The sequence below is a fragment of the Delphinus delphis genome, chromosome 9 (genome assembly GCF_949987515.2).
Source record: "Delphinus delphis chromosome 9, mDelDel1.2, whole genome shotgun sequence".
In the NCBI taxonomy this organism is placed as follows: domain Eukaryota; kingdom Metazoa; phylum Chordata; class Mammalia; order Artiodactyla; family Delphinidae; genus Delphinus; species Delphinus delphis.
The window spans coordinates 45,773,797-45,799,553 of NC_082691.1; the positions used below are offsets into that span (position 1 = coordinate 45,773,797).

Here is a 25,757-nt window from a genome sequence, read left to right on the forward strand (position 1 = left end):
CATGCCCTTGAAGGAAACACACCCTCACCCTTGCCTTCCCCCTTTCCCACAGGTTGCAGCTTCTTTGGCCATGCAGTGAGGGCAATACTTTGAGGATAACAAAGAGCCTGAATCCCTGACCACCTGATCTGCTGTACTGACCTGGTCCACCTGAGTGGATTGTTTTATGAGAAGGAAATAAGGCTCAATATTGTTTAAGCCACTATATTCTTTAAATATTATTATAGCCCAGCGTTTATCCTAATTAATCCATCTCCCCTATGATGTTGAATTATATCTTAATATCTCATGAAGTTTATATTCTAAAACAATGATTCTCAATCTGTGAGTCACAGGACTGTGATAGTCTTTGGTGTTAATACAAAGGATCATGGGATTCGGATTCCAAACAAGTAGAGTCTGCAGACCAAACACCTGCATGACAAATAAAGACTGCAACTTTGAAATACATACAATGTGATTATATAATAAAATTTATTCAAAATCATTAATGAATTTCTTGAGATGCAGGTATGTTGGTGATGAAACTTTTAGCTTTGTACATCTGAAAAAGTTGACTTTGCTTTTTAATATTTTTTCACTGGTAACTCTAGGTTGATTTTTTCCAACAATATTGTTGGAGAGGATCAAAGAAAAAGAGGAACAAATTTGAAGGACTGACATTACCTGACTTCAAGACTTACTATAAAGCTACAGTGATTAAGACAATGTGGTACTGGCAAAAGAATAGACAGATCAATGGAACAAAGTCCAGAAGTAGACACTTGCACTTATAGTTATCTGATCTTTGACAAATAAATAAAGGCAGTTCAATGGAGAAAGGATAGTCTTTTCAAGAAATGATTGCTAGAACAACTGGATATCCATAGGCCAAAATGTGCATCTAGACACAGACTTTGTACCTTTTGCAAAAATTAACTCAAAATGGATCATAAACCTAAATGTAAAGCAGAAAGCTATAAAATTTCTAGAAGATAACATAGGAGAAAGTTTAGATAACTTTGAGTTTGGTGATGACTTCTTAGATACAACTACAAAGGCATAATCCATGGGAAAAAATGGGTAAATTGGATTTCATTAAAATTAAAAACTTCTACTCTGCAAAAGACACTATCAAGAGAATGAGGAGACAAGCCACAAACTGGAAGAAAATATTTTCAAAAATACATCTGATAAAGACTGTTATTTAAATTATATAAAGAAATCTTAAAATGCAACAATAAGAAAATGAACAACCCAGTTAATAAATGGGCAAAAATTCTGAACAGGCACCTCACCAAAGATGGTATACAGATAGCAAAAAGGTATATAAAGAGATGATCAATGGGATTTCCCTGGTGGTCCAGTGGTAAAGAATCCGCCTTCCAATGCAGGGGACGCAGGTTCGATCCCCGGTTGGGGAACTAGGTTCCCACCTGTGCACAGAAAGGGAGATACCAAAGACCTAGAGAGTTCCATCCTAATCTTTCAGTTAAGTCCTGTTCTTTATTAGACAGTGACCCTTTGAGGGGGTCATTAGCCCTAAATCTGCCAAGACCAAGGCACGGCTATGAACTCTGGGCTAAGGTTTACCCAAATCCCACCACAGTTCCTAGTGAGAAGCAGGATTATACTGGATGGCACATGATAAAATGAAATTCTCCACCTGCAGTGAATGAGGTGTCCCTTTTTGATGCCATCACCAGCATTTTTCTTGCAGAAGTTCCAGTGAATGATACTGGGGTGGAGGTGTGGGAAGTTGTATTATTTATACATAAATCCAAGCTGGTGTGGCAATGTCTCCTTAGTGTAAAATAAGCCTCCTCTCTTCATTGTAGCTTTAATTTTGAAGGGAAAGGAAGTTATTAATTAACAACAGCTAATGCTTTTAATTAAACATTTGTTCTATTTTCACATGCGCACACAAATTTGCATAAAGATATAACTAAACCTGCTGAGAGTATAATAGAAGCTTTGTTTTGCTATGTAGAGAGCACAACTGATCACAAGAATTAAACCAAAATTGGTCAAGATATTTAGTACATATTCTTGAGTACATCTAATATCTGTATTACACAATACAGTAAATAACTTTATTTTTGCCCATAAAATGTAGCTTAACCCTTCTTTAAATTTCTATCACCAATAAAAATCAGACAACAAATTTAATAATAATTTTTAAAATGTCATTTTTTCCAAAATTTACTTTAAAGATTATCTTAATTTTAATCTCCTAGCAACTCTGAAGAAAAAGTGTTTTTCTTATTAATGAACTGAGCTTTCGAGAGATTCGCATGTATAGCTCTTATTAAACACATTGGTAATAATAATAGCTTAAGCTCTATCTCAGCAGCTTACTCTTGGACAGGTACCAAGAGTATAGATGATGCTGTCAAAGATGAGTCAAAATAAAAGGATTTCAGAGCTGTAGAAAACAGTAAATATCTGCCTGGATGAATGGTAGAGCACATATTTGCATTATGGCGGCCATTCACCAAGAGGCACAAGGGCATTCTGCCTCACTTGCTCTTATTGGCTGAGAGCCTAAGGAGCATTCAGAACGTTAAAAATATCAACAGTGCACTAAAATATTTTGCATTATATATAGATGAATAATTTGTGTCTATATATATCCATATTTACATTTTAATGCATGTATATAAGTTGATATGTATGTTTTCTTTTTCTCTCCAGTCCTAAGCAAACACCAGTCTACTTTCTGTCTCTGTAGGTTTCCCTATCCTAGATTTTCATATGAATGGGATCATATAATACATGGACTTTTGTGGCTGACTTCTTTCACTTAGCATATTTTCAAGGTTCATCCAAGTCACAGCATGTAACAGTATTTCATTCCTTTTCATGGCCCAATAATATTCCACTGCACTATATTTTGTTTATTCATTCATCCACTGATAGACAGTTGGATTGTTTTCGCCTTTTGACTGTTTCGAATAATGTTGCTATATGTGCAAGTTTTTGTGTGGGCATAGGTCATCATTTCTCTTGGATATACACGTAGGGGTGGAATTGCTGGGTCGTACGGTGACTCTAGTCATTTGAGGAACTGCGAGACCATTTTTCAAATTGTCTGCATCCTTCTATATTCCCACCAGCAATATATGAAGTTTCCCATTTCTCCACATCCTAGCTTGGATATACCTTTAAGCAATATTGCTTTGCTATGAATGGTGGAATAGAAGGAAAGGAGGGCAACACCCCGAGGACCTAGCAGAGGCCACACAGCTTTGGACAGCCTACTTTCCAATTCTTTTAAAGTGAGAGAAAATCATCTCTATCTCATTTAAACCACTGTTATTCTGGGTCTCTGTTAATGGCAGCCTAACACAATTCTAATTCATGTGGTCCTGTTAACACATCTGGAAACTGGGAAGCCCTCAAAAAACTCATTGAATATGTACGGATTTTTTCTGTGGAAAAGTTTCTTTGTGATCCTGTTACACTCTGGAAAATGCACATTATTTCTTTCACAATTTAAGATTCCATCATTCAACAGCCGTTCTCTTCTTAGAAATTGTTTCCAGTTCTCACTAGCACATTGTGGGTGCTCTGCAAGATTGAAACAACAACTTGATACCCGGAAACAATGAAAGTGTTATAGATGGAGCAGTTTTTTAAGTGGGAAGGAAAAGTACTCACTGTGGCAATGTAGGATGAGCACCAGTTTATTATTTCCTCCCTCAAGTATTATCCCAAATGTTAGGACAACACAAATAATGATGAAAAGTCATTTAAAGCTTTATCTTAAACTCTAGGAGCCCAAGGAATCTCAGTGCCATGTTGACTAGACAGTATCACATGTCTGTTCACTTTTAGACATTGTTTTAGAAACCGCTTTTAGCCTCCATGATAGGTTATTAGACTCATGGCCCAGGTTTCCACCTTGACCTTTTGTAAGGTAAAAGGAAACCTGAGTAATTAGTTCCATAAATCAGCTTTCTTGCTCACTTTCCCCAGTGCCTGTGTTCTAATTATCTGCATCTTGAGGAGATACTTTGAACACACAAGCAACCTGCCATTCTACTGGCTCTAGATATCTAGATTTGGCTCATTAACAAATGTAAGTATCTGCCACAAAGCCAGCCTTTGACAAATAGGGTTTCTAACACATTTTCATGTAACTAGTAAATCACCATTGGTGGAAAGGAGAACATTAGAATCAGGAAATGTTGTGATTTATTTCTCTCTCAGTGCTGTGATTACTGATTGATACATTCAGCCAACATTTATTGAGCACCTACTATGATAGAAATAGCACTTCATTCTGTTAAAAATAATCTGTTTCTTTTAAACTCCCTAAACTAGGTTTTAACACATAAGTTATTGGTACTTGGAATCAAATATTTTAAAACAAAATATCTTAATCATCTCTCTTTTGCAAGGAAGGTTTTTTTTTTCTCATTTTAAAAGGATTTTTTTCCTTTTTTCCTTTTTACAAACAGGATAATCATTTGCCTTGTGTTGTCAACAGATTCATATGAATGTTTCTTATAAATGTCAAATATATAGGAGCAATGTTTTTCTCTCCCCAAATTTCTCCTGAATCTCAGGTTTTTATCAATTTGCTATTTTGTAGATCCTATTCATCAGTATTTGTTTATTCATAACCATTTCTCAAGGCCTTGATATTTGCTCAGCTCCATATTTTGTGCCCTACTGGGACAGGCTCAAATCCATCTGTGACAAACAGAAGCCTCAAAGAATATATCCAAAGAATAATGTCAACTTTAAAAGTTATATAAATTCCTGGAGCTGTACCATCTTATTACCTTTCTATTAAAATATCAACATCTTCTCCTATACTTTTTCACTTTGCATCTTGGTCAGACACCTTTCTACCTTGAGATTAAACTAAATCTCTTGGTTCAGACAACCCTGGAGTCAAACTTCTGCTCAACATCCTATTGGCTGAATGCCTTTATGGTACTCTGGGCAGTGTTTTCATCTGTAAAATAGGGATAATACTCTACCCACAGGACTGGGTTGCTGTAAGGATTAAATGTAAAGTATACAGCATATGCCTGGCACAGAACAAGCATCCCATTCTTGTCACCTGTGAATTTCAGACTTGTTTGTATCATTACTCAATAATCATCTTTCGTTCCACCCTGTTAAATTGTTTCAATCAGTGACTATTCAATGAACTTTTTAATAAATATATAACACAATCAGGGATGAGTCATAGCACATTGGGACTGCTTTTCAACATAGATGATTTTAAGAAGGAACTATTCCAACACCATTTGTTCATATGATCACTGCAGGGTACTCAAAAAAGTAGTGTTTGGTTCTTTCCTGATAACAAAGAATAAGAGAAGATGAAATTACTATAAGCGTCAGTAACTTAAGTATAAAAGATATATGAATATATGGGAATGAAAAATACATATACAGTTTTTTTTTTTTCACAGAGCCTCTTTACTTTAAGCCCAAACTTGATTCCCAGGTACAGGGCTCTGTAACTTTCCTTGGCATTGAAGTCATGAAGTCTCCTGTCCTCTAAAGCCAGGGCAGTCTGCAGTGGAAGCAAGCAGCACGCGCTAAGCACAGCACAGTGGGAACCCCGGGGCGTTCGCTGCTGCTCCCACCTGTAGGCCAGGTCATTGTGACGCAAATGATTTGGACACGTGGCACACCTGCGGGAGAGCAGGGGCGGGGTCACCCTGGGCGGCAGATCCGAGCGGGGTGTACCCTAGGAGATGGGGGTCGAGGAAAGACCCCAGGGAATAGAGAGAGGGAGACTCACTCCCCCAATCCCGGACCCGCCCCAAACAAGGTGAGGCCATCGCCCTCTCCCTCCTCTGGGTCCCTGGGTCTTGCTGGGAGGGGCCGCCCGCCGGGGATTCTTCGGAGGGGAGAAGCGGGGAGGGGAGACGACGGCGGGGCCCCGGCCCCCGGCGCTCGCGGAGAGGCGAAGGCGCCCGCTCCCCCCGGCCACTGCGCTGCGCTGCGGCGCTCACGGGTTCCGCCGGCTGCTATTCCGGCTGGCGGCGACCGCCGCAGGAAGGGCCGGTTCCTGCGCTCCCCCCGCCCCCTTCCCTCGCCTTCTGCTGACGCCGACGTCGGATGAGGGAGCTGGAGGGACGCTCGGATCGCGGCCGGGAGGCTCCTAGGGGCCAAGGCTCCGAGGTACCTGCCCTACGGGGCCGTGGCGAGGGCGAGCTGGGCGGGCTGCAGGCTGCATTGGGAGACGCCCGGCAGCCGGGGCGGTCGGGGGCCTGGGGCTGCCAGCCCTCCGCGGGCGCCGGTGACAAGCAGGTCGCCTCCTCCTGCCCCCCTGTCCCTGTGCAAGAACCGCCGCAGCCCCTTCCCCTTCCCCGCCGCCGCCCTGGGGCCTGGGAAGGTCTGGAGGATGCGCGCGCGCCTCGAGAGCGCGCGTCAGCCCCGGTGGGGCGCGGAGGGAAACGTTCCGCGCTCCAGCCCCATCTCTGGACCCGGCGTTTGCAGCACCCCCTTCCCCGCCCACCCACCCCACCCACGCAGTGCCTCGCCTTCCCAACGCCTCCGGCCCCAGGACCCCGAGGTCCTTCTTGGACAGGGACTTGCGTCCGGGGCTGACTTGTTGACGAGTTCACCTGCCGCGGCTCCTGGTGTTTGCTTTTTCTCTTCCTTTAGCCCGTCTTTGGCGGAGGTGGCAGGGAGCAGATGGGTACTCTTTATAACCACTAGTACCGGGAGGCCTGAGCTTGATCTCCCGCGGGCGAAGTGCTCACCAACCTCGGACCCGACTGGAGCGAGAGTCCCTACGCAGGCCAGGTCCTGGCCAACCCTGGCGCGCCCGTTTCCTTTAGGTGCTGCTGACACCGCCTTTCCTGCCTCGCGGCTATCGCAGCTCCTGCTTCCTCTAGAAAGGAACATATCCTGTTACTGCGTCTGCCTTTGCCCAGAGCGGCTCCCCATTAACGTTTCCCATTGCCTTCTTACTTGGAGTGCCCCGAAGGCCCCTCAACTTCTCTTTGGGGGTCTTAAAAATAGTGCGTGCGCCCTTTCTCTGGCGAAAGGCATTAACTGGCTGGTTGGGGGAGAGTTCTAGTTCAAAAAGGGAATCAGGTTCTCTTCTGTTTAGATAGCATAAAAAATTATCACGAGAAAGGGTGCTGGGTGGCAGCCTTAGTAACTGAGATCTGGTAACTTTATACAAATTATCAGGGCCTGGAAAATGTACCACCAGCTGGTTTGAAAATGCTATTGAATGTAGGAAGAAACGCACATAAGGCATTGGCCATTAAGGTCCTATAAATTATGACTCATTGCAAACATGTTCATGTCTAAACATTTCAGTAAAGCCTCACCAGAAAAATATCAGGTTGGTTTCTGTGGACCTTTAGTTTTTCTGAGATCTGAACTGTTCCTTGGGGTGGGGGAATGAAATAGGGAACGCTTGTTAGTTTGAAATCTGTGCTCCAGACTCAATTTCTTACCTTCTGTTTAAAACACACATTTTTTACTTTTGAGTGAATTTTCAAACCATTCTTTTTGTTTTTGTTGTTTTAGGTTGCAGTCTTTATTTTGAAACATCGTGTGTAGAGAATACCATAGGGGCAAAATCAGTTTATAATCCTTAATATTTCGATTATCATTGTTTGGTTTCAGACTGCCATGTATATATTTAATTTAAGGAGATGTAGCTTTCTAATTGGATCTTTTTTGCATTACATAGGTAAAGAGTTGTACTGTCATTAAAGATGAATCTTTAGAAAATGACAGTTAAGCTACTGAGTACTCATTGTAATAGTAGAGAGACCCAAGGCTAAAAAAACTGACCTTGGACACTCCATCCATAGGGCATTACATGCTAAAGACACTGGATGGTAAATGCCTAGAGAGCAAGTTTATTTTATAGCTGTCTTTGCTTCATTTGGTCCACCTGAGACCCTATCTGACTGCTTTCTCTGAGCATCTTTATTACCATGCATTTCTCTCCGCATCAACCTTATGAAAAAATATGGACAATTTTGTTACTCAAAAGAAAACCTTCAAAACTGCTGCATTTTCAGTGTATTTGACTAAACAGTACATTTTTTTTTCAGGTGCAGGCAGTTTTATCAGAGGAAGAGAAGTGTGGCAACTGTGAAATGACAAGGCAGGGTAAACCTGTATTGGTGTGAACTTTTAAGTTATAGAAACCTCATACAGGAGAAGGCGGTGAAGTTAATAGGCCACAAGGATCAGGAAGGATTTTTCCTCTTTATTGGTTGAGCCCCACATCTAGAAGCCTGAGGGTAGGTGGCAACGTTTAGGATCAGTGCGCCGGCTACTAATGTCCTTTTTATTCCATCTGCACTATCAGATTTATGGGAACCATGGACAAGGATGCTATCTGTATGTTTTTGTCCATGAGTCAACATAGATCACTAATTAATTAACCTCATGCCCATCCTCACCCCCATCCAGAATCTGCCTCAGCAAAGCCCTTAACTCCAATACTGATACCTACAGGAGGAACATTTTTTTCCTCAAGCTGTCACGTTTTATACCACCATCATATTTAATGCCATGGAGGCTGGGCAGAGGACAGGTTTTGGATCCCAATAGAGCAGAATTGGAACCCCAGCTGCAACACTTAATTAGCCATGTGACCTTGAGCAAGTTACTTAAGCTTTTTTTTTTTTTTTTTTGCAGTACGAGGGCCTCTCACTGTTGTGGCCTCTCCCGTTGCGGAGCACAGGCTCCGGACTCGCAGGCTCAGTGGCCATGGCTCACGGGCCCAGCTGCTCTGCGGCATGTGGGATCTTCCCGGACCGGGGCACAAACCCGTGTCCCCTGCATCAGCAGGCGGACTCTCAACCACTGCACCACCAGGGAAGCCCTATATATTCTTTTAAAACAAAGCCTTTCTTCTCTGTGACTGTAGGCCAGTTACTTAGGATAAGTAACTGATTTTGAGCTTCATCCATAAAACGAGGATGATGTCCACTGGACAGTGTTGTCAGAATAAGCATACTGTGCACGAAGCATTCATGTCAGTCTGAGAGGTAGTAATTCCTCAACTAATGGTAATTACTTGTCTCAGTGTAAACCTAGGGAGAGAATGAGTTCATGGAAAGCTGAGAAAATGGCATTGCTCATGATAGGAAGTCTCTCCTCCTAAGTCAGATGATGTCCTTCATCAGGACTTTGGCCAAATCAGAGGAGTGGGGTCACTACTGAGTTTTCAGCAAGCATTTGTTATGTGTGTGTTATATGCCATGCATTGTTCCAGAACTGGGAATCCCAAGACAAGACCCAGACTCTACACTGCTCTGGAGGAGCCTGCAGCCTAGTGAGGGAGATCAAGGGGTCAGGTGACAATTACATTTCAGGAAAAGTGGGGAGGGAATGAAGCCCAGGGCAGAGGTACCCAACTGACAGGAGAGAGAGCAGAGAAAACCTGAGATTTGTGGAGGAGGTGACCCTTGAGTTAAGCCTTAAAGGGCCAGTAGGAATTTGGCAGGTCAGAAAAGGTTGGGAGTGGAGAGAGAGAGTTCACCACACAGTACCCAGGTATACAGAGGGAAAGAATACTGGCAAATAGTCCTCATGCCTGGAGCCCAGTGTGCATGTGTATCCCTCATTAGCTGAGTGACCTTGGGCAAGTTTGATCACCTGTGAATTGAGAGGCTTAAATGTATTAATCAACGTAAGCACAGGACTGATTTCAATTATGTGCTCTATAGTCGTGGAGAGGCGGTAGAGGTATTAGTAGAAAATAAGGGACTGACATTAAAAAGTCATTAGAATTAGAGGAAATTAAAGAGGTCAATTTTAGAATACGTTTAACAGAAATTACATAGAATTAAAAGAGGGTGACTGAAGAAGACAACTGAATGCATGACTGTGGGTGGGAAACACGAGGTATATATATTCAGTGATGGACCAATGAATATATAGATAATGGTATATTGCTAGCCCTGAGAGTCTAGACTTGAGAGTGGGAAGTTCCTCTCATTCTGTGGTGTATTTGTACAACGAGTGACTGTAAAGTTTTGCAGCTATTTTCCCAGAGCACGCATTAAAATCCATCATCATGATCACTCACACCCACCCACTTCTCTGTTCCCAGGGTAGGGCATGGAAACCTAATGATACGTGGGGGAAATCCAGCCTTCTCTGCATGTTTCTGGGGTAGCGCATCCTAAGCCAGGGACCAAGGAGCTAATTGTGATAAATGGTGCCCCCCTCTTCTTATGGGTAGGAACCCTGATAGCCGCCAGGAGTCTTCAGCAAGGTTTTGTTGTGCACAAGCACCATGGTGGTAATGGATTTGGGGCTAACACAGCCTGAGCCTGTGATTAGGAGAGATTGTTTTTATAGAAACCAAGCCCAGTATCCAGTCCCTTTGGTCCAGGAGTAGAGTGGAGTGCTTAGAAACAGGAGTTCAGAGGTCAAAAGCAGCCTTGAATTTACTAGCTGTTGACTTTGGGCAAATTATTTCACCTTTCTAAGCTTTTTTTCTCACTTGCAAAATGGGGTTGTATCCCCTTCTGGTGTGGGCATTAACTCCAAGTGCTTCACACATGTAAAGTGCCCCATAAATGGTAGCACAAAATGATTGCCCTTTGTCCAGCACATATTTACTAAAGGCCTATTGTGTTTCAGGTTCTGTGCTTGGTGTAAGGAGGCAAAGATGAACCAGTTAGGGTCCCTGCCTTCAAGGGACTTCCAGGCTAGTGTGGGGCATGCAGATGTAATCAGCTCATCACAGGAGAATAATGGGAGTGCAAGGCACCACTAGCATCAGTGTGGAGCAGGAGGGCAGGTGTTGGGTTGGGGAAGACTTCACGGAGGAGGTGACATTTGAGAGTCTTGAAATAAGATGTTAAGTTTGGCCAATTGGACAAAGGAGGGGAGGTCACTTCAAATGGAGGGAAACTTTGCAAAGCCTTGAAATGAGATAGTGTATTCAGGAAAGTTCTAGCATTCTGAAATGACCGGAAGGAATAGTTCTGTGCGAGGTGAACATTTTGGGGAAGGGGCCAGAATGTGAAGGGGCTTGGTTTTTTTGCTACAAAGTTTGGACTTTCTCTAGGGACAAGAGAAGGCAATTAAAGCGTTTTAAGTAGGAGGATGGTGTGATTAGATTTGCATATTATAGAAATAGTTCAGACCATGGTGTAAAAGATTGGAGTGGGCAGATACAGGGATGGTTTTGCCTCTGAAGGCCTAGACTAAGCCCTGGCTGTGAATCTAGAAAGGAGAAGATGTATTTAGTAGCCTTTTAGGAGGTAGAATGGAGAGAACTTGGAGACCAGCAGCTAAAGACGAGAAAGAAGTCAAGTTTCCAAATTGGGCCACTCAGTAGATTTTGTGCTGGTAATTAACATAGGGACCACAGAAAAAAGAAACATTTGGGGGTGGAGATGGAGAGAGATAATTTTAGTTTTAGAGGTCCTGAATTTGAAGTGCCTATCGGACATCCAGGTGAAGATGACCATAGGAAAATGGAGAGTTAAATACCTCTCCAGAGCACCAAATCCACATTTTGATCCCCCTACTGTAGTCTCTGGAGAGGTGTTTAATTCTGGAACTTGTTGGCATACAGCTGTTGGTTGAAGCCACAGAAGTGGATTAAATCACCTAGAGGGAGCAAGTAAAGTGTAATAGAAGACGGCTAAGGTTGGAACCTTGTAGAGCAATGATATTCAAGATATCACTGCACACAGAGGAAAAGGAGCTAACAAAGGAAACTGAAAAATTACCAAAGTGTAGAGAGTGTTTTCTGAGAAGTCAAGGAGGGGAGCTTAGTCAAAGGTCAAGCGAGAAGAGAACTTGAGTTGGGCTCCTGGTGAAAACCTTTCTCTAGTGTGGTGGAGAAAGGAACCAGACTGTGTGGGCGTAGAAGAACTTTGTGAAGAGAAGGAAGAGGATGGTAACTGGAGGAAGAAACAGGTTGGAGGATATGGGTTGACGGCAGAAAGAGAGGTTGATTAACTTGAAAGAGAAGGGATAATAGATGGACCAAGGTGGGAAGGGGCAAAAGGGTAAGACCTGTCCCTTCTGAAGGGAAAGGAACAGCAGTGGTTATAGTCATGGTGCTGGATGGTTCCAAAGAACTGAGTAGTGGTGATGAAGAGTGGAAGCCATGAGAGAAGGGGCCCAGCACAATGCCCAGGGCCGTGATTCCGCATAGAGCATGAGGAGGGAGGCTGGTCATCACCACCCTGGGGATTTTCCTTCTACCTGCTGCTCCCTGAAGGCCAGGAGTTGAGTGTCCTTGTATCTAATACTCTTTCCTCTGTGTTGCCGTAGGCAGCATGGGCAACATTGTGAAGTACGTAAACTTTGTGTTGGTACCAAACCACTTGCCTCTTTCTGTTTCCTGCTTCTCTCTTCTTTGCACTCCTGACCTGAAGCTCTGTGCCTTTGAGCTACTTCCTGGTGGTTCTACCTGGTTATTCTACGTGCCTTACCAGGTATATGTCCAATGGACCTGTCTTTCCTGATTCCCACCAAAATAATTGGTCTTGTGCCTTATTTGCTATTAATAATGGTTAATAATTTATTCACTATTAATAATAACAGCACTATTGCTGCTGTTTATTCCAGTAAATGTCTTCCCTAAGAAAGTAGCAAGAACCTGGAAAAGGGATCTTTTATTAGTTCTCAAATAACACCAAGTAGATGACCTAAGGGTGGCTCTGTTAATTGGGGTACGTGAAAATGCAAAGCTCTCTCTTTCTGCCTGCTTCCCTTTGCTGCTGACTTTTATTTAAAGGTCCTCCTCTTGCATCTCCCTCCCCTGCCTGGGCTGCCTTCATCCCTTGCTCTTAAACCAGCCCAAACTCCAACATGATTTAGGGGCCACTACTTTACCAAGGAAAGTCCTTGAATCCGTGCCGTTTCCAGAGAAAGGAGCTGTGTGGGTTTGTTTACAGGACCTGTGCACAGCATAGATATTTTATAAACCACGTACTGGTGTATGTGTGTTTCAGTAATTTAAAACTAATGAAAAAAGCTTACTCTGTGCCTTGGGAAATTTCCTTCAATCCTGGGCCTCAGTTGGCTCATCTATGAAAGGGGAAGATTGGACTGAATGATCTGTAAGTTCTCTCCTATCTCTGAGTGATCCTGGGGAGGCCTAAGAAATTACTTGATCATCTCTTTAAGAGGCTTTCAATTATGAATTTAACCTTAAAGAAAGAGAACTTTGTAAACAGTAGTATCTCCCCAATTGTTCTGATTGTTGACATTATGCTTATGTGTAATTTCATATAGGTGTCGTCACTACATTCACATTCTTCTTCTTCCTTCACACTTGTAATATTATTAACCATTCATATTTATATATGAGTTATGTATATTTCATTTATAAATATACGTATGCATTTTATATTTGTAGGTATTTATATATGTGCGTATGTGTGTGTGTATATATATATATATATAGAGAGAGAGAGAGAGAGAGAGAGATTGATTGTCCTTATATTCTCACTTTTGATGGCCTAAAGGTAGTTCATCCACTTCACATAATCATTCCTGTGAATCTGATTTAAAGCAGTATATTTTGCATATAGAGTTGGACCTTTTTAAAGCAACTTATTATGAAAATGTGAATTGTAGCCATTTTGTAGTTCATTTTAAAAGATTATATATACACGTATATATACACATATATGGTCTTTGTATATATACATACACATGTATATAAATAAGATTTTATTTTTATAATGACATCTCTGACAGGATAATTGTCAGAGATTCTGGGGAGAAAACTGTTTAAAGGTATTTATATTTGTACAGAAGATTGATGACCTGAGTTACGGAATTAATTTTTAGCTGTTTGCTGCTTTGTTTAATGCCTTAGACCAAGGCTGTCCAATAAAAATATAAGGGCAGCCACATGTGTAATTTAAAACATTCTAGGAGGCATATTGAAACAACTGAAAAGAAGCAGGGGGCATTAGATGATATACTTATGTAACCCAGTATATCCAAAATATTATTCAACATAAAATATAAAAATACATATATAAAATATAAATAAGTATGAACATAATTAAATATAACATATAATATGTAAATATATATTTATATATAATATAGCTAGTTATATAAAATTTAAATATACATATATATCAATATAAAATACATATAATTTTATCAACATAAAATATAAATGAGTATAAAATACAAATTTCTTAATAGACATTTTACTTTTGGGGGGTTACTAAGTCTGCAGATTATAGTGTGTGTTTTACTTGAAAGCATATCTGATTTCAAACTAGCCATATTTCAAGTTGCTCAATAGCCATGTGTGTTTGAAATATTTCAAACTAGCCATATTTCAAGTGGCTGATGTACTGGACACCACAGTCTCGGATGAGAAAGTTAGTTTATCTCAGATTAATCTTTCATAAAAAAAATTTATCCCAATTATAAAATGCAGTTTTAAAATTTAATTTAAGGAAAACATGTATTCCCATCATTTAATAATGTTCTATGCTGGCAGTTGAAGCCTCTAGTATTTCTTGACAGAAGTTGATTGAGACCTTTGTCTGACTAGGGTGTTCCTTCATTCTTCACCTTGTGACATTAAGCTTTTAGAGAAAAAGCCACTGTAAGTACCAGAGATTAAAATCCATACGTATGCTAAATTTGAATTGACATTTGAAAGTTACATAAACCAACCTAAATAAAATCAAGGGTGAATATAATTTATACAGCAAGGGTTTTTTAAAATCCTTTCTTTAGCAAAGATACCCTATTTGTTCCTATCTGTTTCCAGTCTTCTAATCCATTTCGTATTATTTGCTCTTTTAGATTTCCTTGAGGTTTGTTGTGTTCAATGCTAGCCTCGTCATTACTACCATCATGAGTTTTGTTGTAGCACAAAATTCACCCTTACTCCTCCTTTGCAAGCAGGGCTGTAAGCAAGAGAAAGAAGAGCAAGACTTAGATTGTGCCCCTTGTGAGCAATTTGAGTTTGCGGTTTATTTTGATTTTAGTTTGTTTCGTGGGGACATAATATTTTTAACTAATATTAATGTTAAGGATGAAAGCTTTTTAGAGAATACATTGGCTTTTTTTTAACGTTTCTTCAAATATGGGATACTATATTTGATATTTTCCTTTGAGAGACATCTCTTGGAAGAGAGGAAGAGACTCAGGAAAGCACCAGGTTGCTAATCAGCTGATGAGTGTTTCAGTCCCAGAATTCCTCCTCCTAAACTTGATCTTTAAGCTGATCTTGGAAAAGTCTCTCTTTCTAGAAACCCAAATTCCTTATCTTTAAAAAGGAAGATGTTGTGTTCATTATCTCTAAGCTTTCTCTTAGATGTAAATATCTCTGAAAATAATTAAAATTAGCTTCATGGTTTTGGGACTGAGGGCATCCTAGATGTCAGCTAGCCTAGTCTACTATTTTACAGATGAGCCAAGTGAGGCCAGATAGTGAAGTGACTTGGAGGAGGGACAGATTTGTGGCATGGTGGTGGGTTTCCCGGATTTTATATTGAGCAGCATATTGGGAGACAAGTTATACTGGCGTTAAAAATATTTACTTCAGGATGTGATTTTAATAGAGTTAGGGAGTTATTAAGCTTAATTAATGCCTGTATATAATACTTGAGCTGTTTTGAAATGTAAGCGATCATTTAAAAATATTTTAAAAATATCCTAAGCCCCAATTCATTAACAGAAAATGCAAACTTGCATGTGTAGGGTTTAAATAAAAACTCATCTATCATCTATCTTTTAGCTGCCTTGAATAAGGTTAGAATTCTGCTTTCCTCCTGTAGGACTTGCTGACTCACAAAATTAAAGCATGACTCATAAAATTAAATCATGATGGTGTTTCACATTTGCTTGTGAATTTATGAAATGTCAAAAATCATTTGCAGGAGACCCAAACTCAGCTAGAAACAGAATCCATTTAAAGTTATATGGAATGCTCAAGTAGTCATAACCCTATCAAAATCTGAAAAGGAAGGCTGTGATATCTGAGACATAGAAAAACACCCATAAACGCTAGTCAAAATCACATTACGTTAATTAATGTTTAGCTTTTGAAAGGATAGAAGATAATTCAACTTCCCACCTTCCACAGGGATCTCTCTTTATCAACTATGTGTGAACACAGTTTGATGCATCAAGATTGAAATAATAATAAAAATAAATATAGTTAATTATGCCGGGAGGAATTGTTTTAGTTTTTCCTCCCCATTTCTACTGAAACCATTTAAATATTTATATTTAAAACACTTTTCCTTCTCTACATGGGAAATTATAAAAATCATTGTAGACATAAGAGAAAGTGACTAGAGGTAAACTTCTGGGAAAAAAAGATGAAAATACATTGAACAAAATAAAAAGTACAAACATAAATTGTTTTTTAATGTGGCACCTAGAACCTCTGACAAATGTGTGTTTCTTCATTTGGCAAGTTGTCAGGAGCCTGTATCTGAGCCCTGGCTCTGAAGCTGATTTGCTTTGCTCTCTCTGGATCACAGGTTCCCCAATTTAAAAGGAAGAGGCTTCATTCCATTGTTTTCTCAACTCCCTCTAGGCTCTTAAATTATACAGCTTGTATTAGTTCTGAGGTTATGCATCAGAGAAACAAAACCAACTGTTGAAAACTGGTAATATTTCTAGATGAAGTTGATCTCTGAGAAAACGGAAAGATGGAATGAGGAGAAAATTATATAAATTAGTATCCTGCAATTGGAAGCTAAACCCAAGAGATCTGCCAAAGGCATCCAACATTTGTTACGGAAAGTCAATTAGGAAATGTAGCAAAGACAGGACATAGAAAGTGACCACTGCATTTGAAATAGACAGCATCAAATGTCTACCCTCCAGGAGAGACTGGTCCCCATGTGTCCCCGGTCACAGCTCCTGTTCTGCAAGTTCTAGGAATGCATAACTGCTTACAGTTGGTTGCACACACACACCATGCAGTTCTACTGTGGAAGCAATTTGTTCATTGCTTTCCCTCTGCCTGGTATAATACCCTCCCCACATATCCACACACACTCCTGCCCTTCCCCTGACCAGCAACTACTGATTCTTAGAATCCCAGCCCAGAGGCTATGTAGGAAGCCAGCTCGGTGCCCTGACTTCTTTGTTCGTCTAACCCTGGGCACCTTCCTCATCCATGGCACTTCTTCCCCATCACAGGCAGCACTTGGCATCCCCTGACTTCAGATTCTCCTGTTCACTTATATACAAATAGCCCCAAAAGTCTATGGCAAATAGTGATGTGTAATTTTATAGAGGTTTAGTTTTAAAGAATTATTCTGTATTTGATCAAATATAAGAAACTATTGCTTATAAGCTCTTTTACCATTTTATGTTCCATGAAGAAGGAAAAATGACTGCCAAACAGTTGACAAGGTATCGATTATACAACACATCCTGGTTTCAGGAAGGTTGGAATGTGAACAGATTTGCACCTTCGATTCAATGACATGTGGTGCCGTGAAGCTGGTGTTTGGGAATGAGTGATTTTACTATGGGATGATTCAAACATACCCCTATGCACCCACATCACTGTAAGACTCTGTTCTGTTCTCTTGAAAAGTGTGTTTCTTTTGGGGGGAAAAATGGCCTACTTCCCAAAGAAAGCTAAATGCTGGTGTGCACAACAGAACTGAAGTGCTCTAAGATGGTGACAATTTTTAGTTAGAAAATAGAGATTTTGAATAAATTAGACAAATGACAAATTTGGCTGTGGCTCCGATCTGCAATTCAAGAGAATCCACCATATGCTCAGTACAGATATAGGAAAAAGGGATTCTGGACTCAGTCTCAGCTAGTACTCCAACTAATAGAAAACCTGCTCACTGAGAGAAGAGAAAAACCTACTGCTAAAGTTGGAAAGATAATTAATTTGAGGCATGAAACTGCATAAGAAACAGGACACACTTAGGAAATGTGAGTCAAGAGGAAGCTTACTGAAATATTTTTGTGGGTTGAGAATATTGATATGGTGAAATATAACTACTCATCTTACCTTTACTCTGAGTAAGCGTTGGCTCAAGAATTTTAGACTCTTTGCATAATTCAAATGTAATCAGAGGTGCTATCAGCTAACTCCATAAACTCATAGAGAAGTGTTCTGGGCCGGAACAAATGTTCAGTGCAGCTGAAGGCAGCCTGTATGGAATGAAAATACTCTGCCATGTTACATTTCCAAGGAGGAAAATCCAGTATCAGGGTTGAAGGCAGCCACGGACAGACCGAATCCACTTTGTAGCAATGCATCAAACTTTGTTTAAACCAGGCTTGCTTTAGTGTTCTATGAACCTTGGGGTATTTGGAAAAAACTTTTGCTTAGGTATTGGCCAACCAGTGTGTTCAAAATGGCTTTTCAATGGCTATTGGAAATAAAAACAAGTGGGACAGTTGTGGTCTGTCCACATGGGTGGATAAAATTGAAGACTCAACATACCAAGCATGAAGAAAAGCATAGAGGAGAATGAACATGATGACTGCACAGAACCCCTGTAGAAAATCTGAACAAAGTATCCCTGCTCCCACTTCTCCCAGTTTTCCCCATGTGGCGAGATGGTCTCGCAGCCACATGTGTGTGTCAGAGAACAGCTCCTGGTTTTAATGCCTGGCCTCGGATCCTGAGGTGGAAGTATTATAATTCCATCACAGTGCAGCCTGGGAAAGTCTAAGAGGGTTAGGTCGGTTGTCTTAGTGTCACCCAAGAAGATGGTGCTGGCCTCAGCAGCAGTCCCACCTCTGAGTAGGGAGACATCTTTCCCCTTTATTACTTGTCTTAGACACAGAACCTTTTCCTCACTCACTCATCCTCCCACTCTCAGGGTTGCTACATCAAAATTAGGAACTAACTTTTCATTGATCTATTAACTCTTGGGCCTGTACTATTTTTTTTTTTTTTTTTTTTTTTTTTTTTGCGGTACGCAGGCCTCTCACTGTTGTGGCCTCTCCCGTTGCGGAGCACAGGCTCCGGATGCGCAGGCTCAGCGGCCATGGCTCACGGGCCCAGCCGCTCCGCGGCATGTGGGATCTTCCCGGACCGGGGCACGAACCCGTGTCCCCCACATCGGCAGGCGGACTCTCAACCACTGCGCCACCAGGGAAGACCCCGTACTTCTTTGAGTAGGTCTTAAATATTATTGGCTCATCTGCTTTGTCCCCGGGGAGACAGAATTTAGTGAAACACAAGCATTCATGTGGTCAAGTCATGCTGAATTTAACAATATTGGTGCTTTTCTTTTTCTTATCATGGAATTCACAGTCCGTGAGCAACTTGATACTTGCTCTTCCTTGCCTGTCTCCTAAGGTAAGGTGACCACAAGTAGAACTTTAGGAAGTCTTCTCTGTGCTATTAACAACCTTGAGACCTGATACCATTCATTTTGGGCTTCTTTCATAAGTGCTTTGTGGCAGAAGTGGAGAAAGCTTCCTCTGCAGAATCGTGAATTGAAGTATTAGCTAAACATATACTTCATTGTATTTTAAAGGGAAAATGATATTTTTACAGCAGAGTTTACAAATTTGGGGATACATGAAGATCTTTTTATATGTCTCTTGCAAATGTCAAGAGTCTCTTGGATCTAGAAATTATGTTTATATACATCTGTCTTTCCTGCTCAGCCTGCACTGCCCGATATTATAGCCAATAACCACATCTAGCCTTTGAGCATTTAATGTGGCTGGTCTCAATTGAGATGTACTATAAGTGTAAAATACATACCAGTTTTCAGACTTGATACAAAATCATGAATGCAAAGTATAGTTAGTAATTTTTTAATTGATTGCCTGTTGAAATAATATTTTATATATATTGGGTTAAATAAAATATATTTAAATTTTTTTACTTTTTACTTTTTTTTTAAATGAATGAGTTTTCCTGTTATTCTACATTCCTGCTAGGACTGGTATTTTCAGCTTTGTTTGGAATGTAACCATTCTAATCAATGTGTAGGATTTCTCATATCTGTTATTTTCTTATAATCTCCTTATTATCAGGGTCTTTGTATATGATTTTTTTCCCATTTGTATATATTGTATGGTAAGGTGTCTATTTGTATACTTGCCCGTGTTTTTTAAACTTTTGACTCCTTTCACCCATTTCTCCAGCCACTCACCACACACCTCTGGTGACCACCAATATGTTCTCTGTATCTATGAGCTTGTTTTTTGTTTTGTTTCTTTGTTTTTGATTCCACATATAAGAGAGATCAGAAGATATTTGTCTTTCTCTACCTGACTTATTTCACTTAGCATAATGCCCTCAAAGTACATTTATGTTGTTGCGAATGGCAAGGTTTCCTTCTTTTTTATGGCTGAATAATATACCATCATAAGTATGTGTGTATGTGTGTGTATACACACACACACACAGAGGCAACAATTTCTTTATCCATTCATCCATCAGTGGACACTTAAGTTGTTTCCATGTGTTAGCTATTGTAAATAAGACTTCAGTGAACATGGGGGTGTGAATATCTTTTTGAGTTAGTGTTTTCACTTTTTTTAGGTAAATAACCAGAAGTAGAACTGCTAGATCACATGGTAGTTCTATTTTTAATCTTTTGAGGAACCTCCATACTGTTTTCCATAGTTGCTATGCCAATTTACATTCCCACCACATTCCCACCAACAGTGCACAAGGGTTCTCTTTTCTCCACATCCTCGCCAATGCTTGTTATTTCTTGTCTTTGATAATAGCTATTCTAAAAGGTTTGAGGTGATATCTCATTGTGGTTTTGATTTGCATTTCCCTGATGATTAGTAATGTTAAGCATATTTTCATGTACCTGTTGTCCATCTCTATGTCTTCTTGAGAAGAATGTCTATTCAGATCTACTGCCCATCTTTTAATCAGATTGCTTTTGCTGAGTTGTATGAGTTCTTTATATATTTTGGATATTAACCCCATATCAGATATATGATTTGCAAATATTTTCTCCCATTCAGTAGGTTGCCTTACATTTTGTTGATGGTTTCCTTTGCTAGGCAGGAAGTAGAAGCCTTTTAGTATGATGTCCCACTTACTTATTTTTGCTTTTGTTGTCAGATTCAAAAAGTTATTGCCAAGACCTATGTCAAGGAGATTACTGGCTATGTTTTCTTCTAGGAGTTTTATGGTTTCAGGTCTTACATTTAATTCTTTAATCCATTTTGAATTTAGTTTTGTGCATGGTGTGAGACACTAGTCTAGTTTTGTTCTTTTACATGTAGCTGTCCAGTTTTTCCAACACTATTTATTGAAGAGACTGTCCTTTCCCCATTGTATATTCCTGGCTCCTTTGTCGTGAATTAATTGACCATATATGTGTGGGTTTATTTTTTTTTTACTTTTTTAATATGGTTATTAGAGCATTTAAAATTATTTATGTAGCTCATAGTATATTTCTATTGGACAGAGCTGATCTAGACTCTAGGTTCCTTGAGGCCAGGGACAGTGCCTGCCACATGTTAATTAAATGCTCGATGCATGTTTGATAAATCAAACTGTTGAAATGAAATGAATGAACAGATGAGAATTATAACAATTTTTTTAAATAGTTCTTTTGACACTGTGGATTTAGAAGGTGATAGGCCAGGTGAGATGGATTTTGTCAGTAAATCTTAAAATGTTTATTAATTGTCCCTGGTGTATGGGACTGAAACATACATTAAAAGAGATGCAAGTGCGGGCTGCAACTGCCATCTCATGAGACACTCAGATATCCCCTGTAGGCTGACCTGATTTTGCCACCCATGATTCCTTTGTTCAAGTGCCTTATATAATCCAGAAGTTTGTTCAAGAATGATCTATTTCTAGAGAGGATTTTTCCTTTGTGCCATTTAGCTGTGGTTCTCAGACTTCAATGTGCTTAAGAATCACTTGCAAAACCTGTTACAAATGCAGATTCCCAAACCCATTTCCAGAAATTCTAGTTCAATAGGTAAGGGATGGGGCCCAGGAATCTTCATGTTAACACCCCAGAAGATTCCTGCGTAACTGACTTGTAAGCAATACCGTGAGGAACACTGCTGTATGGCATCATAATCTGGGAATAGCCTGAAAGTTCAGGAAAAGGGCAGTTTGTTTAGTGATTTTTATTATCTATTATACTATAAAGAACTCATTGTTAAATATATTAATAATCAAAAATTAATCAAAAAATTGCAGCAAACAGAACAATCAACAGTGAAAAGGCAACCTACCAAATGGGAGAAAATATTTGCAAACCATATATCAAAGAAGGGGTTAATATCCAGAATATATAAAGAACTCCTATAATACAATAACAAAAAAATTACCCAATTAAAAAAATAGGCAAAGGACTTGAATAGACATTTCTCCAAAGAAGATATGCAAATGGCCAAAAAGCACATGGATGCTCTCCAGGAAGAAGAGAGATGCTGGTTACGGGATGCTGTCATTTCAGAGGCATCCGGACACTCTAAGAAAATGTCCTTCCTCTTTCCTGTCCCCATACCTGAAGCCTGGAATATCAACACCTGAATTGCGTTCCCTCAAAACATTTTTTAAAAGCCTTGGAGAGACTTCCCTGGTGGTCCAGTGGCTAAGACTGCGCGCTCCCAATGCAGGGGACCCAGGTTCAATCCCTGGTCAGGGAACGATCTAGATCCCACATGCTGCAACTAAAGAACCTGCATGACGCAAATGAAGATCCTGCATGCGGCAGCAAAGATCCCATGTGCTGCAACTAAGACCCGGTGCACCCAAATAAATAAATTAAAAAAAAAAAAAGCCTTGGAAACTGATCATTTTAGGGATCCTGGTTGTTAGAACCCTTTCTGAGGCAGAGGGAGAACGATTGGGTTTATGTTGTTGAAGTAGCCAGAGCATTCACACTCTGAGCATTCACTCCAGTGGCCAGCAGTCTGTGTCTGGTCAGAGGCCATTCCTTTAGGTAGCGAACTCTCCGTTCTTTCCAGTAACTGGTAGGCAAGTGTGGCTGGGCTGGCTGTCTCTGCCCCTCCCTGGGGTTGGCTAGCTCCCACGAGGGGGGCAAGTGGAGTGAGGGGCAAAGGCATCAAGTGACTCCCATATTTACTAATGAGATGAAAATACAGTACTTGGTTGGTCAAAACTGAAATAATCTCATTTTCCTCCTTTGTACGCTTCTTGGTATCTTGTTCTGGGTTATCAATTCTTTTTGTTTGTTTTTGCAATGTGTTGGCTTACCTTCTAGAAATACTGATTATGAAAGATTTAAAATCTGTAAAGAGACAGACAGATGCCGTATACTCACCACCTAGCTTATCAAAGAAAATATTATGGGTACAAAGTCCCTGTATACTCCTCTCAAATAATATTCCGCATCCCCACTGCAGTGGTAACTGCTGTTTGGAATTTAGTGTTCGTCCTTCATATGCAATTCTTTATACCTTCACTCTATAATTGTATATTTCAACAATATAGAGTATTGTTTGGAATGTTACGATCTCATATTTTATGTAGTCTTTTGCAACCTGCTTTTTTCATTCCACTTGCCTGTTCACTTCTAAAACTTCATTGAGGATATTTCTTCCAGTGTTACTTAACTAAACTACTCTAGACATTGGGGTACAGTGATACTGTGTAATAATGTTTGGCCCCCAAGATACAACTAGAAATGGCTTAGATTGAAAAACTTTATATGTGTCGAATTAATGTATAATTATAATATAGTGTGTAACTGTTAAACATATTTGTTTTATTTCAGGTTATAATATAACTTATCCTCTCATGCTTTTTCCCTGTCCCTTCTCCCCAAATCATCAACAGTAGAAAAGGAAGAAGAAGGAAACATGTCAGGACACAAATGGTAAGTAATTTGTTGTCTCTTCTGAACTGGGAGAGGCTAGTGAAAGAAGAAAGCATGTAGTATATGCTCAATAAATGTCTACTGAATGGAAAAATCAAGAGTCACAATAGCAGTAAATAACCTGTTAGCCTATACCCAATGTTGAGTATAGTCAAGTTTTCAGTATCCCTACTAAATGTAATACGAAAACCAATAATTAAAAATATTCTCTAAGGAATTCATTTATGTGTAACTTTCTCCTGGGAATCTAACAATGGCTTTTCTTACCACCGTTTTTTTTCAGTGTAATGAGTTGATACATTTTTTAATCTGTCTTATTTACAACTTCAAATATTAGGGTTATAAGGGAATTTTATATAGGGCAGCTATAAAATAACAATAAAAATAACTCAGACTCATTAATATATAGTCATGACTTCAACCTTCATGAACATTCAGGAGCCAGTCATGGTTGGAAGTAGATGATGCCGAATAAAATAGATGTGGTAATTACATGGCAGTGTTATCACTGCCTTTCACATGCCTATAAAGCATCTAACAGCATGTTAAACCACTTATAAATTCCAGTTCTGTTACAAGCAGTGTTTCTGAACCCTTCTGAAACCTTGATCCACTGGGCAAGCAGATCTTTGTCGTTTTTTACCTTCTTTAATTTGTATCATGAAAAAGTGCATTGCATATTTTCATTTTTCAAAGGTACAATTGATTATAATAAGGAATATACTTTTTAAAATAAATTTATTTATTTACTTATTTATTTTTGGCTGAGTTGGGTCTTTGTTGCTGCATGCAGTCTTTCTCTAGTTGTGGCGAGCGGGGGCTACTCTTCGTTGCGGTGCGTGGGCTTCTCATTGCGGTGGCTTCTCTTGTTGCGGAGCACGGACTCTAGGTGCGCGGGCTTCAGTAGTTGCGGCTCATGGGCTCTAGAGCGCAGACTCAGTAGTTGTGGCGCATGGGCTTAGTTGCTCCGCGACGTGTGGGATCTTCCTGGACCAGGGCTCGAACCTGTGTCCCCTGCATTGGCAGGCGGATACTTAACCGCTGCGCTACGGTTAGCGCCCCAAGGAATATACTTCTTAATCCCTCCTCTCTCAGTAGAGAAGCAGTCAGGTCCAAGTCCTCTGTAATATCAAATGTCAAACTTTAAAAGTACTTTGCATGTCTTAAAATGTAATGAGCTTTAAAAGGTGATTAATAAATAGCTAAGGGATTTAGTTTCCCTGAGTATCCCCAACTGACAGCTCTGTAAGAGTTGTCAGACTATTTTTTTAATTGTTCCAGCTTGCCTCATTAAGACAAAAGGATGGCTTCATCCTGTGACCCTCGTAATGGCTGTCATATCCTGGCAGCAGGCTCAGGGAAGTAGGTAGTTGTCATCCACCTAGGAGAGATTGGAGAGTCCCAGGAGATGAGCCCTTCCCCATAGTCCTTCTCCCATTACTGTGCCACTTCATTGCTTGCTGCTGAAATACAAGGGCTGCAGAGAACATTGAAATGCGCACTACGCTGGGATTTAGAGCCTTGGATTTTAATCCTGTGTGATTTTGGGCAAGATTCTTAACGTTTTGAAACCTAAGATTCCTCATTTGTTAAATAACGGGTGAGGCATGTTCACTAAATGACCTCTAAAGTCCTGTTTTTCCCCCCTCGAAATAGAATTTTTTTGTTGTTAATCCATGACCTTTGACCAAAAAAACAAAAAAACTGGGCTTCCCTGGTGGCGCAGTGGTTGAGAGTCCGCCTACCGATGCAGGGGACACGGGTTCGTGCCCCGGTCCGGGAAGATCCCACATGCCGCGGAGCGGCTGGGCCCGTGAGCCATGGCCGCTGAGCCTGCGCGTCCGGAGCCTGTGCTCCGCAACGGGAGAGGCCACAGCAGTGAGAGGCCCGCGTACCGCAAAAAAAACAAAAACAAAAACACCACAATAGAAAGAAATCCATCCTAGTCCCCACTCTTAAAATTCCTTTCCCCTGAAATAGCCACAGTTTGGGGGAGTATATTCTTACCATCTTTTAATGCACATACTGTGTAGAGGGATT

The 25,757-nt window shown here is 40.4% G+C and overlaps 1 protein-coding gene across 10 annotated transcripts in view; it reads left to right on the forward strand.

The window, feature by feature from the left end:
- Window positions 1-5,633: 5,633 nt before the first annotated feature.
- Window positions 5,634-25,757, forward strand: part of ICA1 (islet cell autoantigen 1) — a 145,647-nt gene continuing 125,523 nt past the window's right edge. The window contains exons 1-2 of one of the 10 annotated variants that reach the window (XM_060020457.1): window positions 5,634-5,776; window positions 23,616-23,717. In XM_060020457.1, the coding sequence (XP_059876440.1) occupies window positions 23,701-23,717 (17 nt within the window). In that variant the 5' untranslated portion in view covers window positions 5,634-5,776; window positions 23,616-23,700. Of the gene's footprint in view, window positions 5,777-5,877; window positions 6,130-23,615; window positions 23,718-25,757 lie in introns of those variants that run through there. The other 9 variants (XM_060020458.1, XM_060020462.1, XM_060020460.1 and 6 more) reach the window with 9 other exon arrangements.